The sequence below is a fragment of the Tripterygium wilfordii genome, chromosome 22 (assembly GCF_013401445.1).
Source record: "Tripterygium wilfordii isolate XIE 37 chromosome 22, ASM1340144v1, whole genome shotgun sequence".
Classification (NCBI taxonomy): Eukaryota; Viridiplantae; Streptophyta; class Magnoliopsida; order Celastrales; family Celastraceae; genus Tripterygium; species Tripterygium wilfordii.
This window is the reverse complement of record NC_052253.1, coordinates 6,134,431-6,152,067: the sequence shown is the minus strand read 5'-3', so window position 1 is coordinate 6,152,067 and position 17,637 is coordinate 6,134,431. Positions and strand designations below refer to the sequence as shown.

General features: G+C 36.2%; 2 protein-coding genes across 2 annotated transcripts; one reads left to right on the top strand and one right to left on the bottom strand.

Moving 5' to 3' along the window:
* The first annotated feature begins 13,229 nt into the window (after positions 1–13,229).
* On the top strand, positions 13,230–15,331 carry LOC119991450. The gene is made up of 7 exons (XM_038837803.1): positions 13,230–13,374; positions 13,530–13,777; positions 13,861–14,049; positions 14,195–14,287; positions 14,378–14,479; positions 14,577–14,930; positions 15,278–15,331. Exons 1-7 carry the CDS (start codon positions 13,230–13,232, stop codon positions 15,329–15,331), a joined length of 1,185 nt encoding a protein of 394 aa, XP_038693731.1.
* Positions 15,332–16,378: 1,047 nt separating this feature from the next.
* Positions 16,379–17,270, bottom strand: LOC119991449 (defensin-like protein 19). Its single transcript, XM_038837802.1, has 2 exons — positions 17,120–17,270; positions 16,379–16,799 (listed from the first exon to the last, which is right to left on the bottom strand). Exons 1-2 carry the CDS (start codon positions 17,268–17,270, stop codon positions 16,621–16,623), a joined length of 330 nt encoding a protein of 109 aa, XP_038693730.1. The 3' UTR covers positions 16,379–16,620.
* Positions 17,271–17,637: the final 367 nt, after the last annotated feature.

The following is a 17,637-nucleotide window of genomic DNA, read 5'->3' as shown; positions in this document are numbered from 1 at the left end:
TCCGGTGTTTATGCTTTTCTTTTGATGTAGTTTTTATATTGTGGGATGTAATTCATTTTTTTGGTGACTCGAGTGTCTTTGAACCTCAAATTCTCTTTCCTATTTTATTTGGTAGATGAATACAATTCGATTTGTTGTGACGTTTTAAAAATAAAACAAAATTAAATCAATAAAAGACTAAAACGACCACTCTCCTTTTAGTTTTTCTTTCTTTCCCTCTCTAAAGCGAGAGGAACACAAAACAAGCTGCCTTTGCACTATTTATTCCTTTTTTTCTTCTCCAAAACCTCTCTCTAATTCTGAAACGGTGTCATGTCGAAACTGTTGAAAGGTACGGCTCGATTAACCACTTGAGGATAAGTTGCGAGGAAACTGTTAAGATGGTATAGCTATGTACAAGGTAGAGAGAGCGGTGCGGTGGTGAGGAGAATCAAGAGAATTTGTATAGGAGAGAGTAGGAAGATCTAAAAAGACATGACTTAAAGTAGTAAAAAATAATATTGATTCAATAAGAGTTTATGAAAATATAACGGTAAAAAATGAATGATTGGGACAAATACATGCAGCGGATATAAACTCATGTAGCCGACCTCAAAGTTTTGGGATAAAGGCTTGGACGGGGATGATGATGGTGTTCGGAGTTTCATTTCCTGAAACACTAAATTTTTGCTATTACTTGTTAAGTTTGTAGAAGTTGAGTCTATCACAAGGAAAACCCACCAAATACCTGCAAAACCACATGGGTAGGTAAAGTTTTGGGTAGAAATTCAGTATGAAAATAACACCAAATCGTATTAGAGTGAGCGTCACCTCCCACACATGCACGTTAAGAGGTTCAAACAATTAACTTAACCACCTAAACCAACGATTTTTGTTATTTGTAAAAGTTACTCGTGAATGTTATATGTTATTTGTTTTCTGCAAATGCATAAAAAAGAGACACAAAGGCTAAAAATCCCACAAACCTAGCCATACATACATACTTGTATATATGCAATGATACTTTTCTTTGGAAAAATTAATAAGTGCAAACAGATAAGGCAATTAAAGACCAATTATTCAATACATAGAAACTCTTGAATTAAATGCATTCCTAGCTAGCAGTCCATCGCCACTTATATATAATTGGAAAAAGAGAAGCAAGGGTAAGAGAGTATATTTTTAAAAATATCTCAGCGCCACTCCTTCCTTTATTCTCCACCAGTGTCTCTTCAGTAGTATTTGGTGGGTTTTCCTTGTGTTTAAAGATAATTGGAAGCACTAGTCTCCCATGCGCACAAGTCATTCTTTTGTTGGTTTGACGGAAAATCAAACCATTTAAGTCTTATTTGGCGGCATCAGTAGACATAGAAGTACTATATAGCTGGACTAAATAATAATGTTGAACACATTGGGCCCTTAAATCTTAAGAATTGAGAAGACACAGACACTCATACATGATAATCCATATTTACATAGACTAATATCAAATCGGATTGGCGAAATCCAATCGAGTGGTATATAAGTAAAGTTCTTGTCCAGAGCGGACAATATCGTTGATGTATTTAGGCTTGAATTTCTAACATGTTATCGGAACAAATACTCAATCCATTTGGACATGACATCTACCTGTTCATTTGTTGGGTCTAACATAACCTAACCCACAAGTGTGAGGGAGTGTTAAGATTATTATACCGCATCAGATTAGCATAATCCAACCGAGTGGTAAATAAGTAAAGTTCTTGCACCTCTCATACTACGATGCGTTTTCAGGATATAAGAACCAATGACGATATCCTATGAAGAATAAATCTGCGACAGACCTTTAACCTAGGACGAATAATATCGTCGATGTGTTTGGACTTGGATTTCCTTTGTGTTTCGCTTCTCGCATAGTTTGCTTCCACCATGCATCTTCATCTCTCCATATGCATGCATGACAATCAAATAATGCCAACTGCAGTATAATTAATGAAAAGGGTACTTTCAAGTTTCAACGGATCAATTAATTGATTTTGTCACTTGGTGAAGATATCGAATCAAGTGAATGATAGTGCATTTGTTAGTCTATATGAGGACTAACAATCAGAGGATTAGAGGAAGATAGAATGAAGTAGACAGCAAGGGAGATTGCAAGCTTATGCATGCACTTGACCCTTTTCTTCTTTCTTTTCCTGGCTATGAGTTATCTAGATAGGAAGAGAGTGGGCCAAAAGCCAAAAGTCAAAAGGAATAATAAGAGACAAAATTTGGTGAACTTGTCTATCAAAAAGGTGCACTAACCTAAATACTTCGAGGTGAGTTAAAACTTTTCACATCAAAACACCCTGTAATTTATCAGATATTTATAAGGTAGAGTGGGGCGAGCCAAGTCTCAGACTTATGAAGTGGTGAAAGGAATCAAGTATTCGAGATTTACATGAGTCAAAGGTGTATGATTTTGTTGGATATCGTATGAGCAATGTACTCTCTTTGGGTGCAAATTAAAGTGGGACTCACGCGTCTTTAGAGATAGGTCCATATTGAAAAACACTTATCTCCGAAAATAGATGCACATAGTATATTTACATTGCAAAATATGATATCATGTGAATGAGAAAAAAATGTTCTCTAAAGTACTCACGTGAAGCATTTAAATCTTACAATGGAATATGAACTCTTAAGTGAGTTTATAAACTCCCTACTTTTTGAAAATACTAATCCTTAGCCGACACGACTAACTTAATCGAAATTGATTCATGCATTGTTAAGAAAAATAACACAACAGATGAAAACTAGAAACACACCACATAATTTTTAGCATGGAAAACCCTCAAGGAGGTAAAAGAAGAAAAAATCGCTCAAGTAACTGGGAAAGCCAAAGAAAGAGGGTTGAAAAAAAGAAAAAGGCATAAAAAAAGGAAAGAAAAAAGTCATTCAAGTAACTGGGAAAGTTCTGATCCACTGGATTGGCAAGGCTATGTGATCCTGGCTCACAGGTCTGGGGTAGTAAGTGGGATGATGGTCGAAAAGGTCCAGCCCTCGCCATGCACGAGGACATGCATACTCCCAGGGGGGGGATTGATGAGAATCCATTGAGAGTACACTTGCCTGCGTGCAAGCCCGTGGGCTGATACTATCGTAGGCGGACCTATCCAAGAGCCAATCCCTCGTCGAGTTAGGTTAGGAGATAGTGGGCCAAATCCGTTGTAGGTGGGTTGGAAAAGAGAAAAATGAGTAAAAAAAGAAAGAAAAAAGTCGTTCAAGTAACTGGGAAAGCCTGATCCACTGGATTGGGAAGGCTATATGATCCTGCTCACAGGTCTGGGGCAGTAAATGGGTCGACGGTCGAAAAGGTCCAGCCCTAGCCATGCACGAGGACGTGCATACTCCCAGGGGGAGGATTCATGAGAATCCCATATCGAAAGATAGTGGATTTGAAGTCTAGTTTATAGGAAGAACAAACCTCCAATTGTCAATCTGAGTTTTCAATAGAGAATTAGGCCCAACCTTGTGATGCTAGACTTGCGCCCCCATCCCGTGTGACGGGTATTCATCAATGGCATAGAACAAGTGGGATGACAATGTAGCATATTGGATATAGGGCTCGACATCGAGCCGGGCTGGCCTGAAAATATAAGGCCCGGGCCCGGCCTAGGCTCGGGTCCTATTTTGAGAATCGGGCTTCGGGTCGGGCTTGGCTCTCAAAATGAGGCCCAGGCCCGACCCGGGCCTTTGGGTCGGACCTCGTGTTGGGCCTCGGGTTGGACCCGAATTTTTTACTATATAATATTTATATATCTATTATTTGAGTAAAATGTATTATATATATGCATATGTGTAATATATACGTATTATGTATATATATATACACACACATATATATTATATGTATATATTACATTTACATATACATATACATATACATATACATATACATATATATGTGTATATATATATATATGTATGTATATATATAATATATGTAAATATATACATATTATATATATAAATAAATAATGTCGGGTTTGGGTCGGACTCGGGCTAGGCCAAAATTGGCCCGAGGTGTTGGGCTTCTGGCCGGGCGTAACCCTAAAAATGGAGCCCAGGCCCGGTCTAATTTCGGGCCAGGCTGGGCTTTGGCCCGCGGGCTCGGACAGAACCTAGGCCCACGGGCCAAATGGTGACCCCTAATTGGATATGCTTGTCGACTCAAGTTTGTTGACAATTCTCCAAATTGGAATGAATGCCAACACAAATAGGGGGGAAATGCAAAACCATTGCTTTGTATTCGGGATTCTATTGTCGAAGACGAAATGAATTTGGGACTCCGTAATTCTTTAGAATTTATGTACAATTCACATAAGATGTTGAAACGCAATTTTCATTGCGCAATAAAAATGGAAAACCCGGTAGTGACATACTCTTTTAGACGGATGTTACATATATATATATGATATCTAATTTGGATTAGATTACTCTCTATCTTAGTCGAATAATTCAATTTTTATTAAATTATTTTCTTCTAATTACGCATTAAATTTTTATTAAAAATTTGTTGATTCTCACCTCTTTGTCAAGATCTCTATGCACCAACCATAAGTAGTGTTCTGTTTTAAATTTCCTCCCAATTTGATTAGTGATTAAATTATGGCGAAATGAATTTGGGGCTCCGTAATTCTTTAGAGTTTACGTACAATTCACATAAGATGTTGAAACGCAATTTTCATTGTGCAACAAAAATGGAAAACCCAATAGTGACACTCTTTTAGAAGGATATCATATATATATATATATATGATATCTAAATTGGATTAGATTACTCTCTCTATCTTAGTAGAATAATTCAATTTTTTACTCAATTATTTTCTTCTAATTAAGCATTAAATTTTTATTAAATTTTTTTTGATTCTTACCTCTTTGCCAAGATCTCTATGCATCAACCATAAGTAGTGTTTGTAAGCTTAGTATATTTGACAACAGTTTTGTTGAAAGAAAGAAAGAGATGAGAAGTTAGAGAAGAAGGAGATGAGAGTTGAAAGAACAATTTGAATTCGTTGAATCAAACCGTGTGATACAAAGAGTCCGTAAAGAAATATATACATGGTAGAAATTGTAACGGTCATAAAATCATATATGATATAGCCGTTGGAGACAGCTCGACTGGCTATGGGCCAAAGTCCAAATAACATATTTCTTGGGCCGAGTTGGCCAAGGCGTGTGAATGAAAGATCCAGACTGAGACAACTGTATTGGGCCATAAGATGAAAGCCTAAGAGGATGAAAGCCACAACCCCTCCTTCTCCTTCGATTACAGAGAGCTCAGGGTTGTCTCTTACGTCAATCTCAACACCCCCTGCAAGCTCGATGTGGTGGGAGAAACCATGTTAAGCGTGGCCAGTAAAAGCTTGAGCGTGAGGATTGGAACGCCTTTGGTAAGAACATCAGCTGGTTGGTTTTCTGATTTTACATAACTGAGACTGATTAATCCTTGCTGAATTTTCTCCCTCGTAAAATGGCAGTCAATATCTATATGTTTGGTCCGTTCATGGAAGACGGGGTTATTGGCGATGTGGATGGCCGCTTGTCTGTCGCAGTGCAAGATCATTAGTAAGTCAATCTCTATCTTTATTTCTTGAAATAGATGGTGTATCCATTAAATTTCACTAACTGCTGCTGCCATCGAACGATATTCAGCTTCTGCAGAGCTACAGGACACAATTTTTTGCTTCCTGGATTTTCAGGCTATGAGGGAGTTGCCTAGCTTTATGCAATTTCCAGTCACGGATCTCCTGGTGTCTATACAGGCAGCCTAGTCAACATCGCAGAATGCGTCTACATGCAGGTTAGTTTTCGAAGGATAAAACAATCATTCTCCCATTGTGCCTTTAACATATCTTAAAATTCTGTAACCTGCACTCAGATGTACATTAGTAGGGTTTTGCATGAACTGTGCAAGTGTATTGACAGAAAAATTGAGTTCTGATCAAGTAATAGTTAGGTACATTAGTTTCCCTATGAGCCTTCTGAACTCAAGAGGGTCTTCTAATCTTGTCCCTATGTCAGATGATAATTTAACATTAACATCTAGTGGAGTGAATTGGTTTACAGTTAATGTAACCAGTTTCCTTCAATAGGTCCAAAGTGTATTTTTTTTGGTTTATGAAATATCCTGCAGCTGATTTATGAACCTCAATTCCCAGAAAATATTTTAGCTTTCCTAGGTCCTTGATCTTAAAAACAGTTACTAAGGTAGGCCTTTACACTTTGAATAAAAGCATAATCATCACCACCAATAACCATGTCATCCACATATAAAAGCAAGAGAACTGTCTTTCCATTCTTCTTATGGTAGAAGAGAGAATAATCTATTTTGGCTTGATTAAAACCAAATTTTAACAATGCATTAGTACATTTAGCATTCCACTGTCTAGAAGTCTGTTTAAGTCCATATATTGATTAGTTTAATTTACAAACATGGCCACTAGGGACTGGCATTCCCGGAAAACGCATCATATAAACAGTTTCATTCAGCTCTCCATTTAGGAAAGCATTGTTCACATCTAGGTGTTCAACATGCCAATTATACACGCTGGCTAAGGCTAGAAATAATCTCACTGTGGTTATTTTAACTATAGGAGAAAATGTCTCTAAATAATCAAAACCTTTGCATTGGTTGTACCCCAATGCCACTAGTCTAGCCTTATACTTATCCAATGATCCGTCTGGATTAAATTTAGTTTTATATACCCACTTGCACCCAATTGGTTTCCTTCCTTCAGGAAGAGGAACCACTGTCCATGTTTTGTTGTTTAATAATGCTTCCATTTCAATTCTCATGGCTTCACACCATTTTTCATCTCTTGATGCAGTTTGTACCCTGTTGGTTCAAAATGTCCACATATGTTATTAATGTATGCAGTGTGTTCTGTTGAAAAACATTGATTTTCATTGACATTGTTCATACACTTATCTTTCACAACTAGAGTATTTATATTGCAATCATAGTCTTTGAGATATACAGGCATTTTCCTAATTCTGTTTCTAGGCTTTTTAGTTTCATTTGAATGCCTCATTTATTCAGTCCTTTTATTAGTCACCTGATCACTTTCCTTAAGCCTTCCTTGAGTGAACTCAGGGTTATCATCTGCTGCACTGTTCCTTTTTAACTTATTTCTAAGGGGAAAGTAATTTTCAATAAATTTGACATCCCTAGAAATGAATATCTCTTTAGTTTCTAAATCTTGTACCTTATATCCTTTGATCCCTAGTTGATAACCTAGGAAAATGCATTCTCTAGCTCTAGGATTGAATTTAGAATCAGATGGTTTATGGTCCTTGGTTACACAGTAGCATCCAAAGACCCTAAGGTAGCTATAATCAACCTTCCTTCCATGCAAAATTTCATATAGGCTTCTCATATTCAATTTTTCAAAAGGTAGTCTGTTTATTAAGAAAATAGTTGCCTGAACACAGTGACTCCATAATGTTTCATCCACACTAGAGTCTAATTTCAGAGTTCTTGCAACATCCAAGATATGTTGGTGTTTTCTCTCCAAAACTCCATTTTGTTGTGGTGTGTAATTACAAGACCTCTGATGTATGATTCCCTCTTCTAGATATAAATTATTCATTTGGAATTCCAATCCATTATCACTTCTAATGATTTTTATAGTCTTGTTAAATTGTGTCTTTACAAATCTTATGAATGCATGAATGAACTGTCTGGTTTCACTTTTATTATTCATTAGATAGATCCATGTCTAGAATAGTCATCTACAATAGTAAGGAAGTATTTATATCCATCTAGAGATACTGTGTGGTTTGGACCCCAAATGTCCATATGAACTAGCTCAAAAGTGTCCACTGAATTAGTCATACTGATATTAAATTTTCTTCTCTTCATTTTTCCCAATAAGCATTCATTACAGTCACCAAAGTCATCACAATATTCATCTCCTATTAGTCGAGTTACAAAGTGGGATGGATGTCCCAATCTCCTATGCCACAAAGTACCATCTACTGCACCCAAGAAAGTCCCTTGAGTCTCTTTAGTTCTTCCATCAGTCTCTCCCATCAAATAGATCCCTCTAAGTAAACTTCCCATTCCAATCTTCCTGTAGGTGCTCAAGTCCTGCATTTCACACTTTACATTTTTAAAACATATTTCAAATCTTTTATCTTCAATCATCTTACCTACAGATATTAAATTTACTGAAAAAGAAGGCACACAAAGAACTCCATGTAAGACCAAACCATCCCATATTCTAGCAGATCCAATGTGTGTGACTATGCTTATCACCATTTGGCAGAGATACAAAAACGTTCCTAGCTGGAAAGTAGTTGAATAACTAAGAAATGTCATGCACTACATGATTAGATGCTCCACTATCAATTCTCCATGTATGCATTTTAGGTTGAGTTTTGTAGTTACCTCCCACACTAGCAACAGACCCCATATGTGAGTTTGAGTCTGCATTGTTGGCATTTAGTTAGGATATCAGCTTCTCATACTGCTCAGTAGATAGTTCCATCTTATTTGAATTGTTTGAGGTTTCTGAGTTGTTGTTTCCATTGCTCTAAATGTGGTTTGCTGAGTAGTTTTTGTTCTGATCCTTGACTGTTTCTCCGTCTCTTGAAGCTTTCATTTGGATAGCCATGGATTTTGAAGCATACATCAATGGTATGTCCTTCTTTCTTGCAGTGATTGCAAAACAAACTTTTCCTTGATCTCTGTCCATTGTTGTTTGCATTCTTTTAAAATCTTTGGTTCCTGTCAAAGTTTTGTCCTTATGACTGAAACCTTTGCTGTCCTCCATTGGTGGTGTCCTTGCCCTGTTGTGTTCCATGTTGATTTTTGTTTCTTCTTCACACACCATTCCCAGCGTCTTGTCCATGTCTGGCATTGGCTCCATAAGTTGGATCTGACTGGTCAGAGTTTTGTACTCATCATTGAGTCCATGCAGAAATTGTAGCACCCTTTCCTCTTCTTCTTCAATTTGGATTTCCCCTAGTAGATCACAGCTGCAATTTCCACACTTGCATTTTGCTCTTCTTTTGTATGTTGCATATTCATCCCACAAAGCTTTTATCTTTGTGAAGTAGTCCATGACTGAAAACTCTCCCTGATTGATTGAAGAGATTTCCCTGATAAGCTGGGACCTAGGCAGCACCGACTCGGATGCGGGGACACGGAATGCGGGTGCGGGGACACGGGGATTCGTAAATTATCAAAGAATCCAAGATGCGGGTGCGGGGGGACTCGGCAAATAAAAAATATGTTCTTTATATATTAATCAAAGAAAAGGACAAGTCGTATTTTATTTTATCAAATTCTCTAAACAACTTCGTTCTCAAATATAAAATATTGTTCACAATGTATTAAATTATCAACATACGAATCTATGAATTTAAAGAAACAACTTCATCATCGCCATGATCTTCAGTAAAAAGAACCGATTCCATTTCTGGCTCATCAAGAGATAGGTTTGCAACTTCTAGAATACCTGCACCTTCCATAAGATCGAAGGTATCTCCACCAACATCCCACATCTTACTTTCTCCTTCCATATACTGATGACTTTTTCTTGAAAGAAGACGAAGATTAGTGTGTACAAACACTAAATCTTCAGCACGTTGTGGTAGTATGCTATTCCTTTTCATGGAATGAATGAATGAATATGTACTCCAATTCCTTTCGCAACAAGATGAAGATGAAGGTTGTCCAAGTAACTTTAGTGCTAGTGATTGCAATGTAGGAGTAGAAGCACCATACATAATCCACCAAACTTTTGGATCAAGTGATGCTCTATCCTTCAAAGAATCATATGAAGAAAAAATACCCATACAACCAGAAAAATTAGCAAACTCCACGGTTATGTTCTTCCTTTCATTGTCATCTGGGAAGTATCTTGTCAAGCATTTGTTCCTTTCATCAGAAATTTCCACATCCTTATGGGGAGGAACATGATTAGGAGCCCCATTAATCCATTCCTTGCTATAATACCTAGACATTAGACAATAATACATAAAATAAAAAACTTATAATTATGATCATGTATTAAATTGGTAAATATTAAAAACTTATAATTTAAAAATAATATTACCTTGGATTTAATGAATGAGCTAAGCAATGAAGTGGAGTGTTGCTCTTGTTCCATCTAGCCACAAGAATTGAATATACAACTGAATAAAAACTTGATTGGTCATTATGTTCCAAACCTTCATAACGATATATAGATGCCTTCACCTTCTCAATCATAGAATCCCACATATCATAAATTAAATGAAGAGAAGGCTTATCCGTATCCGCATAGCGAAGCATCTCATAAATTGGATTAGTGAAGGAAAGGATCCTATCAACTTTGTCCCACCATACATCATTCAAAATAATCTCTTTCACATGTTGAGCCTTTCCCACATCATCTTCTCTATAAGAATCCCATTCATCAGAAATAACCAATTCTTTTAATCCGCGCTTAATTAGCTTAAATCTTTTTAACATCACAACAGTTGAAGCAAATCTAGTTTCAGCAATAGAAAGCAACTTCAAGGGCACAAACTTGTTAAACATTGCTAACCTCATAGAATGATTAGCAATAAAATTCTTTATCAATGCTGCATCCTCAGCAACATTACTAATCCAATGACACTCTTCATAAGGTATTTGATTAGCTTCAGAATTTCTAGGTGCACAAATATTTTTAAGAGCAAGATTTAATGTGTGCACTACACATGGTGTCCAAAAGATGTGAGGAAAATTTGACTCTATGATCATACCTGCTGCCTTGCACACCGGGGCATTGTCAGTAATAACTTGAACCACATTCGACGGTCCAACCTCACTAATTGCATGCTTCAGTAAATTGGCAATGTAAAACTTATCTTTAAATTCACCTTCGCAATTTACAGCTCTTAAAAACATAGGTCCACTCTCTGTGACCGGCTGGGACTTTCTGGTTCCATTCCTCTTTGTATATCTCTTCTTAAGGTTGTTTCACACATCATAAGCAGTGGTACATCCTTGAAGACTCATCATAATTTTTTCATCAACACATCCTACAATCTACCTTTTCACCAAGAAATTGTTTGTCTTCCAGAGTTGATAATTTGCATCTGTTACTGCAGGCACTTTGATGCTTCCATCAACGAAGCCTATCTTGTTTCTTGATTCAAGGGAGTCCACCATACAGCTGCTCCAGAAATTGTAGTTGGGACCAGTAAGCATTACTAGTATAAAATTGGTGATTGCGAAATCAAAGTTTCGTAGGTTGAAGGGGTTGAGAAAATTGTAGGAAGCTGGGCTTGGCAGGATGCCATTGCCACCCAGCATAGCATTTTCTGTAGAGTTTATCATGGCTAGGGATCTTCTTGTATAAGTAATGCCAAAGTATTCCGATACCATGTAAGCTTAGTATATTTGACAACAGTTTTGTAGAAAGAAAGAAAGAGATGAGAAGTTGGAGAAGAAGGAGATGTGAGTTGAAAGAACAATTTGAATATGAAACTGTGTGATACAAAGAGTCTGTAAAGAAATATATACACAGTAGAAATTGTAAAGATCATAAAATCAGATATGATATAGCCGTTAGAGACAGCCGGACTGGCTATGGGCCAAAGTCCAAATAACATATTTCATGGGCCAAGTTGGCCAAGGCATGTGAATGAAAGACCCATGCTAAGACAATTGTATTGGGCCATAAGCTGAAAGCCCAAGAGGAAGAAAACCACAACCCAGAGTTAGGGTTCATCTTCTTCTCCTTCGATTCTAGAGAGTCCTCCTTCTCTTTCGATTCCAGAGAGGTCAGGGTTGTCTCTTACGTCACTCTTAACAGTGTTCTATTTTAAATTTCCTCCCAATTTGATTAGTGATTAAATTATGGCAAAATAAGCTGATTCCAAATGAATGCTCAATACTCACGGGTGGTATGCCTGTGATGAAATACTCACGGGTGGTATGTGTGAAGTGTTGTTTATATATTGTTTGAGTGTATGTATATATGCTTATCAAAAAAAAAGATTTCAGTGTATGTGGATTTGCTGTAACAAATCCCACATCGTGTGTGTGTGTGTGTCTTTCAATATATAAGCTTCTCCTTCCACATGTCTTTTTGCCTGTGATGAAATACTCATGGGTGGTATGTGTGAAGTGTTCTTTATATATTGTTTGAGTGTATGTATATATGCTTATCAAAAAAAAAATAAAAATGAATGCTCAATAGTGTTCATATGACTATTATATGACTACATTAAACAAATCCAAAAACTTATAATATCATAAATAGGAAGCACAAAGCAATCATAAGAAGGCGAAGTCGTCCTCGTCGACCAACCGAGCATGAGATTCGAAATATTTTGAGTATGGAATTTCCTCGATGGTTTCAAAATTATGTAAGTACATTCAATTATAAATGAAAGTCTTGTTTATCTATAGGTAGAGATATTATATATAACACATAAATGTCTGAATTCTATTTAGGTGGAAAGACACGAAGACGATAATGATAATGAGTTCACTGAAAGAATAAAATGGCTTGCCCGAGGCCCCGATAATGTTGGTAAAAGATTTTCTGGTTATATAATTAATGGCATACGATTTCACACAAAAGATCATGAAAAGAATCGTAAAACTCAAAATAGTGGAGTTGTTGTTGATGTAGAAGGAGATATTCCTTTTTATGGAGTATTGAACGACATAATTTGGTTTTCCAATTTTGATGATAGTAAAGTTGTTTTGTTTAGGTGTGATTGGGTTGATGTTCATGACAAAAGAGGTTGTAAGAAAGATGAATTTGGTTTTACATGTGTGAATCTATCTAGACTAGTTCACACAGGTAAGCATGCGACCGATGATCCCTTTGAATTTGCATCTCAAGTTCAACAAGTGTTTTACGTTGAAGATGGTATGAACAAAGGATGGCATGTTGTGGTTAAAACAAGGTCACGTGATTTGTTTGACGTAGGAGTAGATTTGCCTATGACAGAGGTGACTGAAACCATAAACAATGAGAACATGATGTACATTCCAATTTGGGAAGAGCTTGAAGTGTCTGAAAAGGAAGATTTTCAATATGCTAGGAGAGATGCTGAAGGCATATTACTGGATAGTGTAGTTGGAGAAAGTTCAAACTAATTCATGCATTTGCTTGTAAGTTATGAATTATTTAATAAACGTCTTGACTGCTTGTTATTTTATATTTGAATCTCTGTATGTTGCTTATCTTGTTATTTTGAGTTTATAACTAGTCAAGTTTTAAATGTAAGGCACCAAAATGAGAAAACGTCTATCTAGTGAGAGATCAAGAGGCTCATCTAGTAGGGTTCGAACCTCCCACGAGGGTGGACAACAGATGACAGAGGAAACTGGAGAACAAATGATAGAGGAGTCAGAGCAAGAAAGTGAGGAAGTCCCTATTGGTAAGAATTGTGCCTTAATTCTTGATTTATCATTTCATGACATGTCCAAGATTGTTTCATGAAATTTGAAAGATTTGTAATCTGATTGTATTTATGTCATATGGCCAATTACCTTATAGATAGATACATGTATGTATTCATTTGTCTACATGCAGAATCTTTAGATCAGTCAAGAACTAAGAAAAGGCGTTACAATACTTTTAAACAGATTTGGAAACTTCCAAGAGGACAAAAGATTGTGGTAGAATTCAATAGTTTTGGCCAACCAGTTGGAAAAGAAGGTGGAAAGCTAATTAAATTTATGGGCTCAGCAGTGAGAAAGTCAACATTGGCACCAATTAATTATAAAAGTTGGAAAAAATTCCCTTCAAGAATGAAACACGATTTATGGAAAGTGATTACGGTATGTTTTAACACATTATAAGTTTTTGTATATGTATCAGTCTTATCCCTAAGAAATTTTCAAGTTGTTTCATGTATTTGTAGAAGCGATTCGTGATACCCATTGAGAAAGAATCCATAATCAAGGAGTGGGGCATTAAGACCTTAGGTAAAAATTGGAGAGCTTTTAAATATGAACTTCGATCTGAATATTTCGACCTTGAGTCCATGACAGAAGAAGAAATAGCTTTTTTGGTTCCTCCTAAAGTTAGCAAAGATCAATGGGTTTCTGCTGTCAGTGATTGATGCTCCACTGAAAACCAGGTACATAATTTCAGGCTTACATGTTTAACTACTTTATATATAATGATAGAAATTGCACACAGAACACTAGTTGAGAGAAGTCATGAAAATCTAACATGGTATTAATTTGAAACAGAAAATGAGCCAAACAAACAAAGCTAATCGTGCAAAACAAGTCATGACTCACACTATTGGAACAAAAAGTTTTGCAAGAGTAGCTAATGAGATGGTGAGTGTTTTGTATCTAAATGATATTAACTCAATTATATAATGTTATTTTTCTTGCACAATTTAGTTTATATGAGCTTCATTATGGCAGAAAGAAAAAGATGGCATTGCTCCTTCTCGTGGACAGTTGTATATTAATACACACAGGAGGAAAGATGGGAGTTGTGTCACCGAGAATGTTAAAGAAAAGATAGTGAGAAATTTTGCTAATTAATTATATGTATATAGAATTTACTAGCTATATATGTACACCTGGGATAATTTTATGGTATTTGTAATTTAACATGCAGTTGGAGCTCCAAGACAAGATAACTCAAAATCCAGAGAGTGCATTATCAAGAGATGAAGACATGGGTTGGAGAAATGATGATGTTTACACTGAAGTCTTTGGTCCTGATCGGCATGGCCGTGTGAAAGGTGTTGGGACTGGACCAGTTCCATCTCAGAAGTCGAGTATGGTGCCTCGCCAGCTCCGTGGCTTTCGTATTACCACTAATAGAGAGAGAAGTAACAGAAATGAAGAGGTGGAACAACTCAAGGGTCAAGTGTCTAATCTTCAGACTGAGTTCAAGGAACATATTCTAGGACTACAAGCTCAAATCCAAGCATTGATGGCACAGCTGCAAACATCTAGAAACAATGAGGTAATATGAACATATATGATCAGTTTTCTATCTTCCCAAATGGATTGATTATGTTCTGTGTAAATATTGATCAGCTGATTCATTTTTTTGGTAGTAGTGGTTATATATTGATCTTTCATTCAATCTTGGGTCTTTAATGCTTTCTTGTGCCTGAATTTTTTGAATAATGCTAAAGTTGATGTTCTTCCCAAATGATTTGATTTTGTTCTGTGTAAATATTGATCAGCTGATTCACTTTTTTGGTAGTGGTGGTTATATATTGATCTTGCATTCAATCTTGGGTCTTTAATACTTTCTTGTGTCTGAATTTTCTGAATAATGCTAAAGTTGATGTTCTATTGTTCAAGGTGCATACTCCCACTAGTGCTGAAAATGGTGCAGTGAACCCTTCATTTGAGTAGAATCGTTCCTTTTCTGCAGCTAGTCATGGACCAATATAAACTTAGAATCAGTAAGTCTCCATGTCATTGAATTTATGATCTAGATTGAACAATATTTTCATTATGACAATTGTTAACCTAATCAATTACCCAATTCCTATTACAGGTCGATCCATCGTGCTACACAATGTCATATTGGGACCATTGATCTTTTGTATAGCTACAACTTTTTTGATATTTTTGAGCTGTTGAACTCAATATCTACATGATCATGAATGTCATTATGCACAATCTATTTTTGTTGAATTAGCATATATATATATATATTATGTGGATACGATTTAAGATCAAAATTATAACTATTAATTTGAATAATTGTTTTTAATGTTTTTAGTTTTGTCAATTTAGATGATCTGTAGATTATCTGTATTAGTAATTATTAAATTGTTATTATAAGAGAAAAAAAGAAAAAATCAAAAAATTAATATTACAACTCCACCTGCGCTTAAAAAATCAGTTTCGTGTGGTTTTTAATAAGGCTAGATCCGCAACAGTTAAAATGAAAAACTCTACCTACGGTTAGATTAAAGTTATACCCGTGCTTTCTTACAAATGATTTTAGCATCAGTTCATGTGGCTAGCCGCGGTTAATAGACGTTTATAGTCGCGTTTTACGATATCAAGTACTAGAGGGAATCCGCCCGCACGCATTTTATACTATACCTGCGCTTAGTAAAACCGTAGGTATCTATCTTGTGACGCCTACTCCCCCTGCGGTTTGTCTAGCGCAGGTAGATTTTTTATCCGCTATTTTTTGGTCATGCAGCTACGGTTTTGACCGCAGCTAAACACGTTTTATGTTGTAGTGAAGGTTCACGCCAATGATGGTGTTGGCCTGATTGTAAAGTGTATACTAGTCATGCTCTTCCAATAAGGTTCAATCTTCTTCGAAAGTATGAGTTCACACATGCATTTTTCAAGGCTTTTCTGGCATACATAATTTGTGGACTAATACGCATACTCGATGGATTTGTCTAGTGCGCACTCAAAAGGTAATGTGAACCAAGCTTCAGACATAACAACACGGTCTATTAATTCTCAGTAGCACTAGTACAAGGAGAAAGAAACAAACAAAAGACTGACACCATGCATCTTTAGTTTCACAACTAAATTTTTCTCAGGGAACCCATGAATAATGTATGGACTAGTACTCAATGGGTTCGCCAAGAAAGCATTATTCATTAATTAACTGTGCCTTAATTAATTTATTGAGGAGGCACATAATTACACGGCTAATTAATATTGATTGATTACTTCTTGCAATTGAAGTAGCAGAAGCACATGTGCTTAGAATTTCGAACATGACATGCACCATGCTCTGCCTGTTCCCAAGTCTTGCATTGGTTGTCACAGTGTGATGTTATCTTACATCCCCCTGACCATGTCTTGCTTGCCCTCTCACACAGATTGTCCTCTTTAGGCTTTACTTCTGCATACATACATACATACATATATTGGAAAAAAAACTTTCATTAGTAAAATTACCAAACACATGCACACACACAATTAACTTAACTAATTAGTACATGTGTCTATACATACACACAAGTCAAGGGCACGAAATTATACATATATACTACACTCTTGCATCACATATATCTATGTGTGTGTGTATGTATGTATAGGGACACGAGAATCACAAGTAGCTCAGATAGCACTCATGTGTGTGGCATCTCATAGAGGTCTCGAATTCAAGCCTCCCACAGCCCTCTCCCCTGTATTCAAAAAAAAAAAGTAAAGGACACTCACCAGAGCTCACTAGAAGGACAAGGATGCAGAAAATAGCTAGGAAGAAACCATACTTAGGAGCTTTATTAGCTGCCATTGTTTGATTTTCTCTCAAGGTATGGTGCACAATGGAGTTAGGCTGGGTATTTATGGCAGAAAGTATAGCCGCCATTAGCTATTTAGCTGACTTATTGTATAAAAATAAACAAATATAATTTAAGGATAAAGATAAGCTCAAGTATTGACTTATTGTGTTACTTTTTTGTCTGAGTAATTTTCTTCCTCACAAGCAAAAATGTAGTCCAATAATAGAATTGTAAAGGTACAATCTATAGGTCACACGTTCAATTCGTAGAAACACTCTCTTCATATATTATGTGGGGATAAGACATGCATCCATATATTATATGATGATAAGGTATGCGTACATAAAATTTGAGGCACAAATTATTAAATTTAAAAGTTGAAACATCTAAGGATACATATATATGGTAATACTAACTTATTTATAATTTTAATTTTATAACACGTACCAATTA